The 15,686-nt window shown below is 41.4% G+C and overlaps 1 protein-coding gene across 5 annotated transcripts in view; it reads left to right on the top strand.

Moving 5' to 3' along the window:
* Positions 1–15,686, top strand: part of AOAH (acyloxyacyl hydrolase) — a 183,239-nt gene that overhangs the window by 17,476 nt on the left and 150,077 nt on the right. For all 5 annotated transcript variants that reach the window (XM_038390784.2, XM_043508743.1, XM_043508742.1 and 2 more), the window contains exons 4-5: positions 5,977–6,043; positions 9,857–9,956. In XM_038390784.2, the coding sequence (XP_038246712.1) occupies positions 5,977–6,043; positions 9,857–9,956 (167 nt within the window). The remainder of the gene's footprint in view (positions 1–5,976; positions 6,044–9,856; positions 9,957–15,686) is intronic.

Consider the following 15,686-nt stretch of genomic DNA (forward strand, 5'->3'; position numbering starts at 1 on the left):
AAACAATAGTTTTCAACTAAAGGGAGCTTGGGTTTCTGTTGGCCTAATCTAACTTCCTTTAAGATCAATATTCTTCACCCTCTTAAAATAAACATTTTTTACTTGAACCTCTTTCCCATAGCAAAGCTTGTTTCTATAAAAAAGGACTTCTGTGTATTCTTCTCTTTGTATCTGTGTGCGTACAACACAGCAGGAGATATGTGTAAGTACAAATACTGACCGACTCTGAGGACATAATTATAAAATATTTGTCAGAGGTTGTGGTATATCACCTGAAGCCAAATGCTGAATGTAATATGTACAATCCAAGAAGACTATATTTACCCTAAAAAAAGAAAAGGTGTACTTGTGGTACCTTAGAGACTAACAAATTTATTTGAGCATAAGCTTTCGTGGGCTACAGCCCACTTCATCGGAAGCATAGAATGGAACATATAATAAGAAGAGATTATACATTCATATATACAGAGAACGTGAAAAGGTGGAGTAAGAGACTAATTAATTAAGAAAAGGAGTACTTGTGGCACCTTAGAGACTAACAAATTTATTAGAGCATAAGCTTTCGTGAGCTACAGCTCACTTCATCGGATGCATCCGATGAAGTGAGCTGTAGCTCACGAAAGCTTATGCTCTAATAAATTTGTTAGTCTCTAAGGTGCCACAAGTACTCCTTTTCTTTTTGCGAATACAGACTAACACGGCTGCTACTCTGAAACCTATAATTAATTAAGCTGAGCTATTATCAGCAGGAGAAAAAAACTTTTGTAGTGATAATCAAGATGGCCCATTTAGACAGTTGACAAGAAGGTGTGAGGATACTTAACATGGGGAAATAGATTCAATATGTGTAATGACCCAGCCACTCCCAATCTCTATTCAAACCCAAGTTAATGGTATCTAGTTTGCATATTAATTCAAGCTCAGCAGTTTCTCATTGGAGTCTGTTTTTGAAGCTTTTCTGTTGCAAAATTGCCACCTCTAAATCTGTTACTGAGTGGCCAGAGAGGTTGAAGTGTTCTCCTCCCAGTTTTTGAATGTTATGATTCCTGATGTCAGATTTGTGTCCATTTATTCTTTTGCGTAGAGACTGTCCGGTTTGGCCAACGTACATGGCAGAGGGGCATTGCTGGCACATGATGGCATATATCACATTGGTAGATGTGCAGGAGAATGAGCCCCTGATGGTATGGCTAATGTGATTAGGTCCTATGATGGTGTCACTTGAATAAATATGTGGACAGAGTTGGCATCGGGCTTTCTTGCAAGGATAGGTTCCTGGGTTAGTGTTTTTGTTGTGTGGTGTGTGGTTGCTGGAGAATATATGCTTCAGGTTGGGGGGCTGTCTGTAAGCGAGGACTGGTCTGTCTCCCAAGATCTGTGAGAGCCAGGGATCATTTTTCAGGATAGGTTGTAGATCTTTGATGATGCGCTGGAGAGGTTTTAGCTGGGGGCTGAAGGTGACAGCTAGTGGCATTCTGTTATTTTCTTTGTTGGGCCTGCCAGGGTTTCCTTCCCCACTCTGAACTCTGGGGCACAGATGTGGGGACCAGCATGAAAGACCCCCTAAGCTTATTTCTACCAGTTTAGGTCAAAACTTCCCCAAGACACAAAATTCCTTGTATCTGGGATTCAGTATGCTACCACCACGCAGCGATTTAACAAAGAATTAGGGAAGAGACCACTTGGAGGCATATTCCCCCCAAATATCCCACCAAGCCTTGCATCCCCTTTCCTGGGGAGACTTGAGAATAAACAAGATGAGCACAGACCAGCCTTGGGTATTTAGGACCCTAAAAACCCAATCAGATTCTTAAAAAATAGAACTTTATTAGAAGAACAAAAAAAGATAAAAGAAACACTGTAAGATTAGAATGGAAGATAATCTCACAGGCAGTCAGATTCAAAACATAGAGAATCCCTCTAGGCAAAACCTTAAGTTTCAAAAAGACACAAAAACAGGAATATACATTCCCTCCAGCACAGCAAATTTCACAAGCCAAAAACAAAAGAAAATCTAACACATTTTCTAGCTAGATTACTTACTAACTCTGTAGGAGTTGGATTGCTTGCTTTCTTGATCTGTCCCCAGCAGAGGCATCACACAGACAGACAGACAAAGCCTTCCCCCACCCCCAATTTGAAAGTATCTTGTCCCCTTATTGGTCATTTTGGTCAGGTGCCAGCCAGGTTATTTGAGTTTCTTAACCCATTACAGGTAAGAGGATTTTATAGTACTGTATCAGAGCTTTTTAACCCCTTCCCTTTATATTTATGACAGAGCCAGTCCTGTAGTAGGTGATTTCTGGGTTCTCTTCTGGCTCTATCCATTTGTTTTTTCACTTCAGCAGGTGGATATTGTAGTTTTAAGAATGCCTGATAGAGATCTTATAGATGTTTGTCTCTGTCTGAGAGATTGGAGCAAATGCGGTTATATCTTAGAGCTTGGCTGTAGACAATGGATCATGTGGTGTGTCCTGGATGAAAGCTGGAGGCATATAGGTAAGTATAGCAGTCAGTAGATTTCTGGTATAGGGTGTTGTTTATGTGACCATCCTTATTAGCACAGTAGTGTCCAGGAAATGGAACGCTTTTGTGGATTAGTCTAGGCTGAGGTTGATGATGGGATGGAAATAGTTGAAATTGTGGCGGAATTCCTCAAGGGCTTCTTTTCCATGGGTCCAGATGATGAAGATGTCATCAATGTAGTGCAAGTAGAGTAGGGGCGTTAGGGGACAAGAGCTGAGGAAGCGTTGTTCTAAGTTAGCTATAAAAATGTTGGCATACTGTGGGGCCAGGTGGGTACCCATCGCAGTGCTGCTGACTTGAAGGGGTATATATTGTCTCCAAATGTGAAATAGTTATGGGTGAGGACAAAGTCACAAAGGTCAGCCACCAGGTTTGCCATGACATTATCGGGGATACAGTTCCTGACGGCTTGTAGTCCATCTTTGTGTGGAATGTTGGGGTAGAGGGCTTCTACATCCATAGTGGCCAGGATGGTGTTTTCTGGAAGATTACCGATGAATTGTGGTTTCCTCAGGAAGTCAGTGGTGTCTCGAAGATAGCTGGGAGTGCTGGTAGTGTAGGGCCTGAAGAGGGAGTCCACATAGCCAGACAATCCTGCTGTCAGGGTGCCAATGCCTGAGATGATGGGGCGTCCAGGATTTCCAGGTTTATGGATCTTGGGTAGCAAATAGAATATCCCTGGTCAGGGTTCTAGGCATGTGTCTGCACAGATCTGTTTCTGTGCTTTTTCAGGGAGTTTCTTGAGCAAATGGCGTAGTTTCTTTTGGTAACCCTCAGTGGAATCAGAGGGTAATGGCCTGTAGAATGTGGAGTTAGAGAGCTGTCTACCAGCCTCTTGTTCATATTCCAACTTATTCATGATGACGACAGCACCTCCTTTGTGAGCCTTTTTGATTATGATGTCAGAGTTGTTCCTGAGGCTGTTGATGGCATTGTGTTCAGCATGGCTGAGGTTATGGGACAAGTGATGCTGCTTTTCCACAATTTCAGCCCGTGCCCGTCGACGGAAGCAATCTATGTAGAAGTCCAGTCTGTTGTTTCGACCTTCAGGATGAGTCCACTCAGAATCCTTCTTTTTGTAGGGTTGGTAGGAAGGTTCTGTGGGTTAGTATGTTGTTCAGAAGTGTGTTGGAAATATTCTTTGAGTCGGAGACGTCAAAAGTAAAATTCTAGGTCACCACAGAACTGTATCATGTTCGTGGGCCTGGAGGGACAAAAGAAGAGGCCCCGAGATAGAGCAGTTTTATGTTATTGCTATTCCCCCTGGAGCCAGTCATTATTTGTTTTGTTATGCCATTGGATATTTATATGCTGAGCTTCTTATGCTCATAAGGAATTCTGTGCATAGAAACGGCTCTAGCTAGCCAGCTCCCAATGTCTACTTTCTAGAGTTGATGGCAAGCCAAACCAACCCCTCCTCCTAGCTGCTAGTGAGACTGAGCCAACCAGTTATCTCTTCTTGGGCAAGAGACATTGTACAAACCTGCTGGCTTGTTTCCTCAACGGGAAACATTAGAGGATGCTGTCAGCTTTTGTCCACCATGGGAGATGTTGGAGAAGCCAGCTATTTTCTTTTACAGGACACTTCAAAGAGCCAGCTGGCTTGCTGGCTAGCTTTACCAAGGGTATTTTAATCAGTGATGATAGCAGACATGGGATTGTGTTTATCCACTGCATGTGCCCTTTCAGGAGGGTAATAGCAAAATCTAATTCTGGTCAGGAGACCCATTTTTAACCAGCAGGTTGATTATAAAAATCCAATCAAAAGAAATTATGTGGCAAAGGAGGCAAATAAATGAGTCTAATAATTTGATTGAAATAAAACATATAACATGGGATAAGAAGTAAGCTAGAGTAGTTCCTGCACCTATCAGCATCACCTTTATCATTAAGAGGTAGTTGGATATTTAATTTATGTACTCACAGCTACATTGTTAAACCTTTGGGGCCTGGCTCTGCCTTCACTTATGCAGGTTTTACACTGATGTCATTCCGTTCACATCAGTGGAATTATTCCTGATTTACTCTGGTGGGAGTGAGAGGAGAGTCAGATCCAGTGCTGTCTTAAAACCTAGCAGTGTTTTGGAAGGAAATACTTTTTGTCTAGGGAAGAACCTCAGAATAGACCACTCCAGCTGGATGTTGGTTCTGATAAATCTGATTGGGTGAGGAAAGATAGCTACTTTGATTGGTGGATCCTAAGTGTTTATTTGGGCACATTAAGATGGACAGGAGAGAGATACATAGGAGTTTGGGGAGCAGTGTTTAAGAGGGAGGTGACTGGACACTTGGACACAGCTACTTTCTGAAGTCCTAGGAATTGTAGGTTTTATTCTTGCTTATGTATTTTGCCACATTTACCATATACATACCTGTGTAAATGCACCTTTATTTTAATGTCTGGCTATGAGTCATGCTTCACTGATTATTAATAAACAAAACCTGATATCCACTTGTAGATTTCAAGATACAGGAGACTGGTAGGCATTACAGCCCCAATTGAGTAGTACATCCCTGTTCAGCACATCTCTTAAGCACTTGGTTAAAGTTAGCCACATGCTTAAGTGCTGTACTGAACAGAGATGCATTTAACAATATGTTCAAGTGCTTTGCTGAATCAGGCCTGAGTCCAATTATATGCAGGAAATACTCCCATTCCTCCACAGAACTACAAGATCAGACCCTAGTATTAGATTGTACTTGGATTCAAACTCCGGTTTCTTTCACAGCAGTGCACCGCTTTTCCCTTGGACTAAAAAGATAGTCCAAGTTCTTGTCTTTTTCAGTAAATATGTTGCTAAAGATTTTTTTTATAAACCGTATTTCAATGTGTATCCTTATTTGTTCAACTTAAAAGAATGAGATTTAAGTAAGTATTTAGAAAGGCCATAGTAATGTGAAAGATGAAAGGAAAAAGGAACACGATAGCTATTTGCTAAACTATAATTACTCCTTCTGTTATCATTGCAAAATTATTTCTATACTAAAGATGAGTTATTTATCAGCATAAACACTTGAAGACACTAAGTAATTCCAACAGTAATATGAACTCATACATCATTTTCTGCACATTGATTTATCTGTTTTGCTTTTTTTTTTCAGTTACAATATAAGATAACAAGTGCTTTGTCCTTAAATTGCTTAGAAGATGCTCTATAATAAATATTATGATAATTCTTAGCGCTTACATTATGCTATTCATCATTGCACTTAACAAACATTAATTCTCACAATAGTTCTGTATGACTCACCTACTGACACACAAAGAGTCAGAGCCTTGGTGAGAAGAATTTTCTGGTTCACAGTCATGAGCTCAAACCACTGACTGAGTACATGCCTTTCTCTAAAATAACCTGATATTTACTTGACAAAGCAAGTCCAGCTGTGTTTCATGGGTTGTAAAACTATCTTTAATTATGTTCCATTGTTTCAAAAATGTATGTTTTCCAGAAGTACTGAACTTGCAAGGCATCTGTTATTTGGTAGCTGAGCTTTATGGACCAGAACTAATTAAACTGTAAGTACTAATTAAACTGTAATTTTTCATCTAAAGTTTGCTTGTTTTAAGGGATTATTTTTGGTTTTTAATGTACTGATGTATTGTCAGTGTGAATTGCGGGGGTTTCACTCTTCAAGTTCCATTAGTATGAGAGTGAGAATAACTCTTTTATATATATATGGTGTTCCAGAGAGACACTCGATTAGGTAGTTTGGGCAATAGACTGAAGTTAGCTGTTGTAAGGACCCAGGAACTAAAACCGGGTCTGCAGAGACTGTGATGGCTGACAGTCCCACAACACTTTAGGGATAAAGTGAGACAGGCTAAAAGTCGAGTAGAATTGGACCTTGCAAAGGGAATTAAACCCAATAGTAAAAGGTTCTATAGCCATATAAATAAGAAGAAAACTAAGAAAAAAGGAGTGGGGCCGCTAAACACTGAGGATGGAGTGGAGGTTAAAGATAATCTAAGCAGGGCCCAATATCTAAACAAATACTTTGCCTCAGCCTTTAATAAGGCTAAAGAGGATCTTAGGGCTAATGGTAGCATGACAAATAGGAATGAGGATATGGAGGTAGATATTACTATATCTGAGGTAGAAGCGAAACTCCAACAGCTTAATGGGACTAAATCGGGGGGCCCAGATAATCTTCATCCAAGAATATTAAAGGAATTGCAATCCCATTAGCAAGAATTTTTAATGAATCTGTAAACTCAGGAGTTGTACCGAATGATTGGAGAATTGCTAATATAGTTCCTATTTTTAAGAAAGGAAAAAAAAGTGATCCGGGTAACTACAGGCCCGTTAGTTTGATATCTGTAGTATGCAAGGTCCTGGAAAACATTTTGAAGGAGAAAATAGTTAAGGACATTGAAGTCAATGGTAAATGGGACAAAATACAACATGGTTTTACAAAAGGTAGATCATGCCAAACCAACCTGATCTCCTTCTTTGAGAAAGTAACAGATCTTTTAGATAAAGGAAACGCAGTGGATCTAATTTACCTAGATTTCAGTAAGGTGTTTGATACCGTTCCACATGGGAAATTATTAGTTAAATTGGAAAAGATGAGGATCAATATGAAGATCAAAAGGTGGATAAGGAATTGGTTAAAGGGGAGACTGCAACGGGTCCTACTGAAAGGTGAACTGTCAGGCTGGAGGGAGGTTACCAGTGGAGTTCCTCAGGGATCAGTTTTGGGACCAATCTTATTTAATCTTTTTATTACTGACCTCGGCACAAAAAGTGGGAGTGTGCTAATAAAGTTTGCAGATGATACAAAACTGGGAGGTATTGCCAATTCAGGGAAGGATCGGGATATTATACAGGAGGATCTGGATGACCTTGAAAACTGGAGTAATAGTAATAGGATGAAATTTAATAGTGAGAAGTGTAAGGTCATGCAATAACAAGAATTTTAGTTATAAGCTGGGGACGCATCAATTAGAAGTAACGCAAGAGGAGAAGGACCTTGGAATATTGGTTGATCATAGGATGACTATGAGCTGCCAATGTGATATGGCTGTGAAAAAAGCTAATGTGGTTTTGGGATGCATCAGGAGAGGTATTTCTAGTAGGGATAAGGAGGTTTTAGTGCCATTATACAAGGCACTGGTGAGACCTCACCTAGAATACAATGTGCAGTTCTGGTCTCCCATGTTTAAAAAGGATGAATTCAAACTGGAGCAGGTACAGAGAAGGGCTACTAGGATGATCTGAGGAATGGAAAACTTGTCTTATGAAAGGAGACTTAAGGAGCTTGGCTTGTTTAGCCTAACTAAAAGAAGGTTGAGGGGAGATATGATTGCTCTCTATAAATATATCAGAGGTATAAATACAGGAGAGGAATTATTTCAGCTCAGCACCAATGTGGACACAAGAACAAATGTATAAACTGGCCACCAGGAAGTTTAGACTTGAAATTAGACGAAGGTTTCTAACCATCAGAGGAGTGAAGTTTTGGAATAGCCTTCCAAGGGAAGCAGTGGAGGCAAAAGATCTATCTGGCTTTAAGATTCTACTCGATAAGTTTATGGAGGAGATGGTATGATGGGATAATGTGATTTTGGTAATTAATTGATCTTTAAATATTCAGGGTAAATAGGCCTAATGGCCTGTGATGGGATATTAGATGGGTGGGATCTGAGTTACCCAGGAAAGAATTTTCTGTAGTATCTGGCTGGTGAATCTTGCCCATGTGCTCAGGGTGTAGCTGATCGCCATATTTGGGGTCAGGAAGGAATTTTCCTCCAGGGCAGATTGAAAGAGGCCCTGGAGGTTTTTCCCCTTCCTCTGTAGCATGGGGCATGGGTCACTTGAGGGAGGATTCTCTGCTCCTTGAAGTCTTTAAACCACGATTTGAGGACTTCAATAGCATAGACATAGGTGAGGTTTTTCGTAAGAGTGGGTGCGTGAGATTCTGTGGCCTGCGTTGTGCAGGAGGTCGGACTAGATGATCAGAATGGTCCCTTCTGACATTAGTAGCTATGAATCTATGAAAAACACCCCTGGGGCCATGCAGAGGCACAGCCAGGGAGCACAATGGAGAATAGGCGCCACAGGAAGTGCCACCCAAAAGACCCAGAGTGGCGATACTTTGAGGAACCTCTGATTGGCCAAGCACTCTAGTTAACCCCAGCAAAGTTGTCTGGTCAACCATACAGACTTTGGCCTGCTGCGACACCAGAATTTGCTTGATCTCCTGTCTCCTAGTCCAGTTTGACTCTGACCCTGACTCTTGCTTATGGAACCTACTTGCTTGTGCTTCCTCCAGCTCCTGCCTGGCAACTACTGTTCCTGGTGAGCAGACCTCAGCCTGGCTGTGCCCCCTAGGCCAGACCGCCTATGCTCCGGTTCCATACAGCTGTCCCTGAATGAATTAATAAATGCTATTGCTAGATGCTACTTCTAAGCATTTTTATAGATCTTTACATCTGTAAATCTCAAATCAGGTCCACCTGTCTCTGTTACCTTTTGAAATTCAGTCCATTTGGCTGTGGAAGAAATTTCTTGAACCAATGTGTGTGAGGGAGATCATCTAAAGGGTCATAATATTTTAATCTCTTGTAGCCTAGCTTCCTTTTTTACCTTAATGGGCTTTCTACCTGTCATCCTCTACTTGCTTCCAGCCCCTGACCTTGATTTGAGCACTTGGGAGCCCCACAAACTAATTTAAATTCCTTTAAAAATAAAAGTAGATCATTTATTCCTCTTTGCAAGTTCTCTTTGCAAAATTGCTTAAATGAATGTTTGCTTTACTTTCTACTTCCTTGGGGCTTTTTTTAAAAAAATCTAGCCCGGAGAACATACTACAGAGCTAAGTAGTTCAGTAATCAAACATCTTGATTTAATTCTCTATAAATCCAGAGGTTTGTCCCAAAAGACGGAAACAATCTTGGCATTTGTATCTGATAAGAGGTTTGAAGGATTTCTAGTTATTTTGTTGAGTCAGGGGTTGAAAATTTGTACTAGCCAAATTGCATCTGGATTAACTTTATCCTTTTAAAAACCAACAACGAGGAGTCCTTTAAATCTTTGTCACATGTATGGTTGCTTAAAAATGAGTACAGTTATAGTATATTTGATTCAGGGGTTATATATAAAGCCCAGGGCTTCTTAGCCCTAGAATCTGGTTTTAAATGCTGAATAAAATGCAATGGGAGAAAATAATTATGTTCAGGCAGCTTAAACTTAGACCTGAGCTTAAAGAAGATAATAAAATGAGTTAAGGGTCTTAGTATTCTGGATACTCACTCTTCCATTGAAGTAGTTTATATTTCATAATACCCAGGAGAGCTTAATGGTCTTTGTTGTGCACCATTTCCCTGTAGGTTAAAGTATAAAATGAATGCTGATGTGGTATGCCATTCCATCAAGCTGTGTAAACAGAATGCAGGACAACCGTTTTGTCATTTGTACCCTCCTCCTGAGGTAAGTTATGCTTGGATTTCTGAAATTACAGTGTAGAGGTCTGCTAAACTTGAATTGTACAATAGAAAGAATGAAGTTTGCAATCTTCATGCACTGAATTGCAAGCAGAAACACTTTAAACATTGACAATTCTAGAAAGCTTTCAGTAGAATAAAGGGTACATGGTACATCTTAATTGTTTCTTTGACTATGTGTGATCCTGCTGTCTGTAGTACCAGATGCATAGCTATCAGTCTCCATTTATCACAATGGGAATCTTAGAGGTAAATTCTCCTGCACCATTGTGTGTGAGTGCATTTGCCCTAGAATGAGTAAAATTCTGGATTCCATGTTATATACAAGTAAACATCCAGTTTTTAAAGTAAAAAACTAATATGCACATACACAAATCCAAACTTTCAAACATAGATGCCCAAAGTTAAGTACTTACATGCATATTTAAGCACCTAAATAGAAATGGTTTGATTTTTCAAAGGTGCTAAGCATGCCCATGTTCCATTGTCATCTGTGAGATATATTGGGTTGCTCAGCACATTTGAAAATCAATCCATATATTTAGGCACCCATTTCTGAAAATCTGTAGAACCTGGGACAGAATTCAGAAATCTAAATCTGAGTAAAATGTTGTATGTGGTCTCTGATCCAATGCCCACTGAAGTCAATTGGAGCCTTTCTATTGGCTTCACTGGGCTTTGAATCACGTCCATAAGAAGCGAGCTGGCTTTAATTCGGTTGCTGTTTAGAAGAGGGAAAATAACTGACTTCCCATTTCTCTGACTTCATTAGTGCCAACCACTGAGCATGACAATAAATTTCACTTTACAGTATGTGTGCATTGCATACATTTACTAACTTCCCCCCACCCCACCACCAACACATAGCAGCTACAGCAATGGCAATTCTACAGGTGGTGTGAGAGATGGTAAACACAATAGAGGGGTGGGGGGGGGGACAAACTCACTCAGCTCCGGTGCTGTGCTGCCAAGACTTTAACAAGGTGGTTCCCTCAATAATATTCTGACTCAGCTGGCAACTTATTCTTTGAGTAAAATACCCCTTCCACCTTTCCACAAACTGCATCAATCCTATACTCCTCCTGCCTTCCTCCAAAAATCCACCAGTAACATACTCTTCTCCACAAATAAATCCACCACTGCTTCCACCCCAGCACCTGCCCCAGTATCTCCTGGCTCACTGGGCTTACCCCTCCCCAGCCCTCACAGCAGCAATGGTGGTGTCAGTAGCTGCAGGGGTAGTAATAGTGCTGCAGCAGCAGTTTAGCCCTGCTTCTTTCTTTCTTTCTTTCTTTCTTTCTTTCTTTCTTTCTTTCTTTCTTTCTTTCTTTCTTTCTTTCTTTCTTTCTTTCTTTCTTTCTTGTGTGTTCCAAGAGCAGTGAGTAGGGGTATGCATAGGGACTATGTAGTGCATCCTCTATGAGCTCCTAGCAGCATTTGGAGGGAAGGCAGAAAGGTGCTGGGGCAATAGTTGATGCACTGGTACTGGACTAGATTTTGATCTGAATGGTGTGACTATACAGAGGAGAAAGGAGGAGCAAGAACTTCCCTCGGACCTCTGCACGTGCAAGACTACCTTGGACCTAGGTCAGCAGCAAACACCTACCCTCTGGAACAAGGGGAAAGCAGGAGCGAACTGTGCCTAAAGAGAGCAGAGAAGTGTCTCTGAAAGCACAGTGCTTCCTGGGCTAGTGCACATTATACTCTAGGGCTGTACCTAAAGACTGTATCTACCCCTGAGCCAGCAGCAGTTGGGTTAGTTTCATCCTCAGAGAAGACTAAAAATTTTAACAAGCCAAATGGCCACAGTATATTTTGCCACTCCCTACACTTAAAATAATTTATTCCAGTACACCATTATCACACTGCTATGCAGAGAGTCAGCCTAAGAACTCTGGGAGGGGTTAGTGAGGTGATTTGGGGATACACCCAAATTTAACTGACTCTTTGTATAAATAAGTGTGTGGGGACAAAATCTGACCCATTGAAGTCAATGGCAATCCTCCCTTTGACTTCAATAAGGCCAAGACTTCATCCTGTGTGTCTGCGTATTTGATCTTTGATTCACCCCCACCAGTCTCCTACAGCAGAAGTGGAAGCCTTCTGCCTGCCTCTTCCAACCCTAGAGAACTGTTCACATTGATTACATTTTTCAGAATAAATCATCAAACAAAACGGCTGGAAACTTTTCTTAAAAGTCAAGATTTGGCCCAGCCCAGTGTGATTTCGGGGCTCGTGCAAATCCTCTCCAGCTCATCAGTGTTTGCTTATTATTCTTTCTGACAGGCTTCATTTGTCTCTCATTACCAGCCAGGCAGATCAATTAACAGAGGTTTTTCCTCCCCAACTTTTCCCCTGAATCTTTAACTATTTGGACGCCCCAAGAAACTACCGAATGGAGGAGGGGAAGGTGTTTCATTTAGAAACCATGCTCTATTGGCTGATAAATTGCCCACGGTAATTCAGTGACAAGTAAGAATTGTGGGTGAAAACTTTAATATGCAGTTCAGGGATTCAGATGCATAAAACCCAGTTTTCTCACATTTGCTCCTTCAGTTTGTAGTTTGATTGAGCATTTCAGTTATATGAATGTGCAAATGTTGGCTAAATTCACTGCCAAGTGTTTGAACAAGATTTTAATACTAATGACTGTTTCGTTCAACTCTACTGATTTTCAGGTACATCATTTATGCATTTGGATGCACACTTTCCCAGAGTTAGTGCAATATTTGTACTGGCAAAGTGAATGCAATAAATATGTAGTTGCTTTTCTTTATAGGACAGCATAATTTTTTGTTTTTAATTGTCTTTATGACAACAAATATTAATGGCACTTTGTGTTTAACAGTTTTTTCAATCAATATTTTACAATGAATGTTAATGGTAATGTTGATGTTTATAAATTAACATGTTGCTGTACCAAGGGCAAATGCACTCAGCAAATAACAGTCACTGTTCTAACAAATTAACATAAATTAAATTTTGTGCTAACCCCCTATAGCCATTAATGCTCCCTGATTATTATAGGAGACTCAGATAATTATGATTAAAAATACTGCTGTCTTCATGAAGCATGAAATTCACTTAGCACAGCAGGAGCTGTAGAATGTTCCAGAACAGTGGAACCAACTTGGTGTGGGTGGATGGCCATGGAGCGATTGTGTAGGGGAACTACCCATTTACTCTATGTAGTGGAACTGGGGGAGAGGGAAGGGGAAGGTGGCATGCGTTTCAACGCTGCTCAAGGGATGTGACATTGACACTGAGTCCCTATTAAAATAGGAAATGACTGTCTAAAGCCCCGTGCTGGCTTTTGGAACTCTCAGCCTATCTCCTTATCTTGGTTATATGCTGTGAAAACAAGAGGATTCCATGCCCACGCATTCATTATTGTACACTTAAGAGAATACTTTAGCAGTCCCGTAGCAAATCTGTATTGTGAGGCCTGTGAGGAGAATGGGCTCTTAGGATCTGGTATCTATGATTCTCTTTTGACATGGTGAAAACAATATGGATCAAAGTTGGAGGAAATATGTAAGCTGTGGTGTAGACTTATCTACACCCACTTACTGATGAGTTAGCCATTCTAAGTTCATACAACTTACATACTTAGGAATCAGGTGATGGTGTAAAACAAAGCTTAGTAGTATGTTGTGAGGGACTCTGCTTTCCAGCACTGCTTTTAAAATGTTTGCTTTCCAGCACTGCTTTTAAAATGTTTCATGGCTGCATCCACTGCAGCTCAGTGTCTTTATCCAGCATAGCTTGTCAAGGTTCTTGGTCTTTGCAAATTAAGTATAGGCAATACTAGAAAAGGTTTGCCAGTATAGCTGTACCAGTAGATGCTTCCTACAGTAGATGCAACTTATACTCGCATAAAAGTGCTTTTGAATGTATAGCTAGTACCAATTCTCCCAGTGAAATAAGATATTCTATGAAAAGCACTTCTATGCCAGTATAATAGTATTTACACTAGGACTTTTGCAAGTATAGAAACATTGCAAAAAAAATCACACCCCAACTGACATTATTGTACCAACAAAAATTTCTAGAGTAGACTTGCCTTACACTTCTGATCTGAATACCATAATTATTATTCCTTTTCTCAGGATATGTCTACACTATGAAAGTAGGTCGAATTTATAGAAGTCAGTTTTTTAGAAATCGTTTTTATATAGTCGATTGTGTGTGTCCCCACACAAAATGCTCTAAGTGCATTAAGTGCATTAACTCGGCGGAGTGCTTCCATAGTACCGAGGCTAGCATCGACTTCCGGAGTGTTGCACGGTGGGTAGCTATCCCACAGTTCCCACAGTCTCCGCTGCCCATTGGAATTCTGGGTTGAGATCCCAATGCCTGATGGGGCAAAAAATATTGTTGCGGGTGGTTCTGGGTACATGTCATCAGGCCCCCCCTCCCTCTGTGAAAGCATCGGCAGACAATCACTTTGCACCTTTTTTCCTGAGTTACCTGTGCAGATGCCATATCACTGCAAGCACGGAGCCCGCTCAGCTCACTGTCACCGTATGTCTCCTGGGTGCTGGCAGATGTGGTACTGCATTGCTACACAGCAGCAGCAACCCATTGCCATGTGGCAGGAGACGGTACAATAGGTCTGAAAACCATCCTCATCATGTCCAAGGTGCTCCTGGCTGCCTCGGTAAGGTCAATCAGGAGCGCCTGGGCACATATGGGTGCAGGGACTAAATTAGGAGTGACTCGACCATGTCATTCTCTTTAGTCCTGCAGGCAGTCCTATTGTACCATCTTATGGTGAGCAGGCCGCAGATGTGAATGGCTAGCAGTCCTATTGTACCATCTTTTGCCAGGCAAGCAGGAGATGTGGATGGCTTGCAGTCCTTTTGCACCATCTGCTGCCAGCCAAAGATGTAAAAGATAGATGGAGTGGATCAAAACAAGAAATAGATCAGATTTGTTTTGTATTCATTTGCTCCCCCCTTCCTCCCTCCCTCCATGAAGTCCTGCTTGAAATACCAGAGGGAGGGATAGCTTAGTGGGTTGAGCATTGGCCTGCTAAACCGAGGGTTTTGAGTTCAATCCTTGAGGGGGCCATTCTGTGTGACAGTTGTTTTTGTTTCTCCTTGATGTAAAGCCACCCCCTTTGTTGATTTTAATTCCTTGTAAGCCAACCCTGTAAGCCATGTCATCAGTCGCCCCTCCCTCCATCAGAGCAACAACAGACAGTTGTTCCGCACCTTTTTTCTGTGCAGACGCCAAGTATGGAGCCCGCTCAGATCACTTTGGCAATTAGGAGCACATTAAACACCACGCACATTATCCAGCAGTATATGCAGCACCAGAACCTGGCAAAGCGAAACCGGGCGAGTAAGCGATGTCAACATGGTGATGAGATTGATGAGGACATGGACATAGACTTCTCTCATAGCATGGGCCCTGGCAATGCAGGCATCATGGTGCTAATGGGGCAGGTTCATGCTGTGGAACACTGATTCTGGGCCTGGGAAACAAGCACAGACTGGTGGGACCGCATAGTGTTGCAGGTCTGAGATGATTCCTAGTGGCTGCGAAACTTTCGCATGCGTAAGGGCACTTTCATGGAACTTTGTGACTTGCTTTCCCCTGCCCTGAAGTGCATGAATACCAAGATGAGAGCAGCCCTCACAGTTGAGAAGGGAGTGGCAATAGCCCTGTGGAAGCTTGCAACGCCAGACAGCTACTGGTCAGTCAGGAATCA

Source organism: Dermochelys coriacea, chromosome 2, assembly GCF_009764565.3.
Source record: "Dermochelys coriacea isolate rDerCor1 chromosome 2, rDerCor1.pri.v4, whole genome shotgun sequence".
In the NCBI taxonomy this organism is placed as follows: Eukaryota; Metazoa; Chordata; order Testudines; family Dermochelyidae; genus Dermochelys; species Dermochelys coriacea.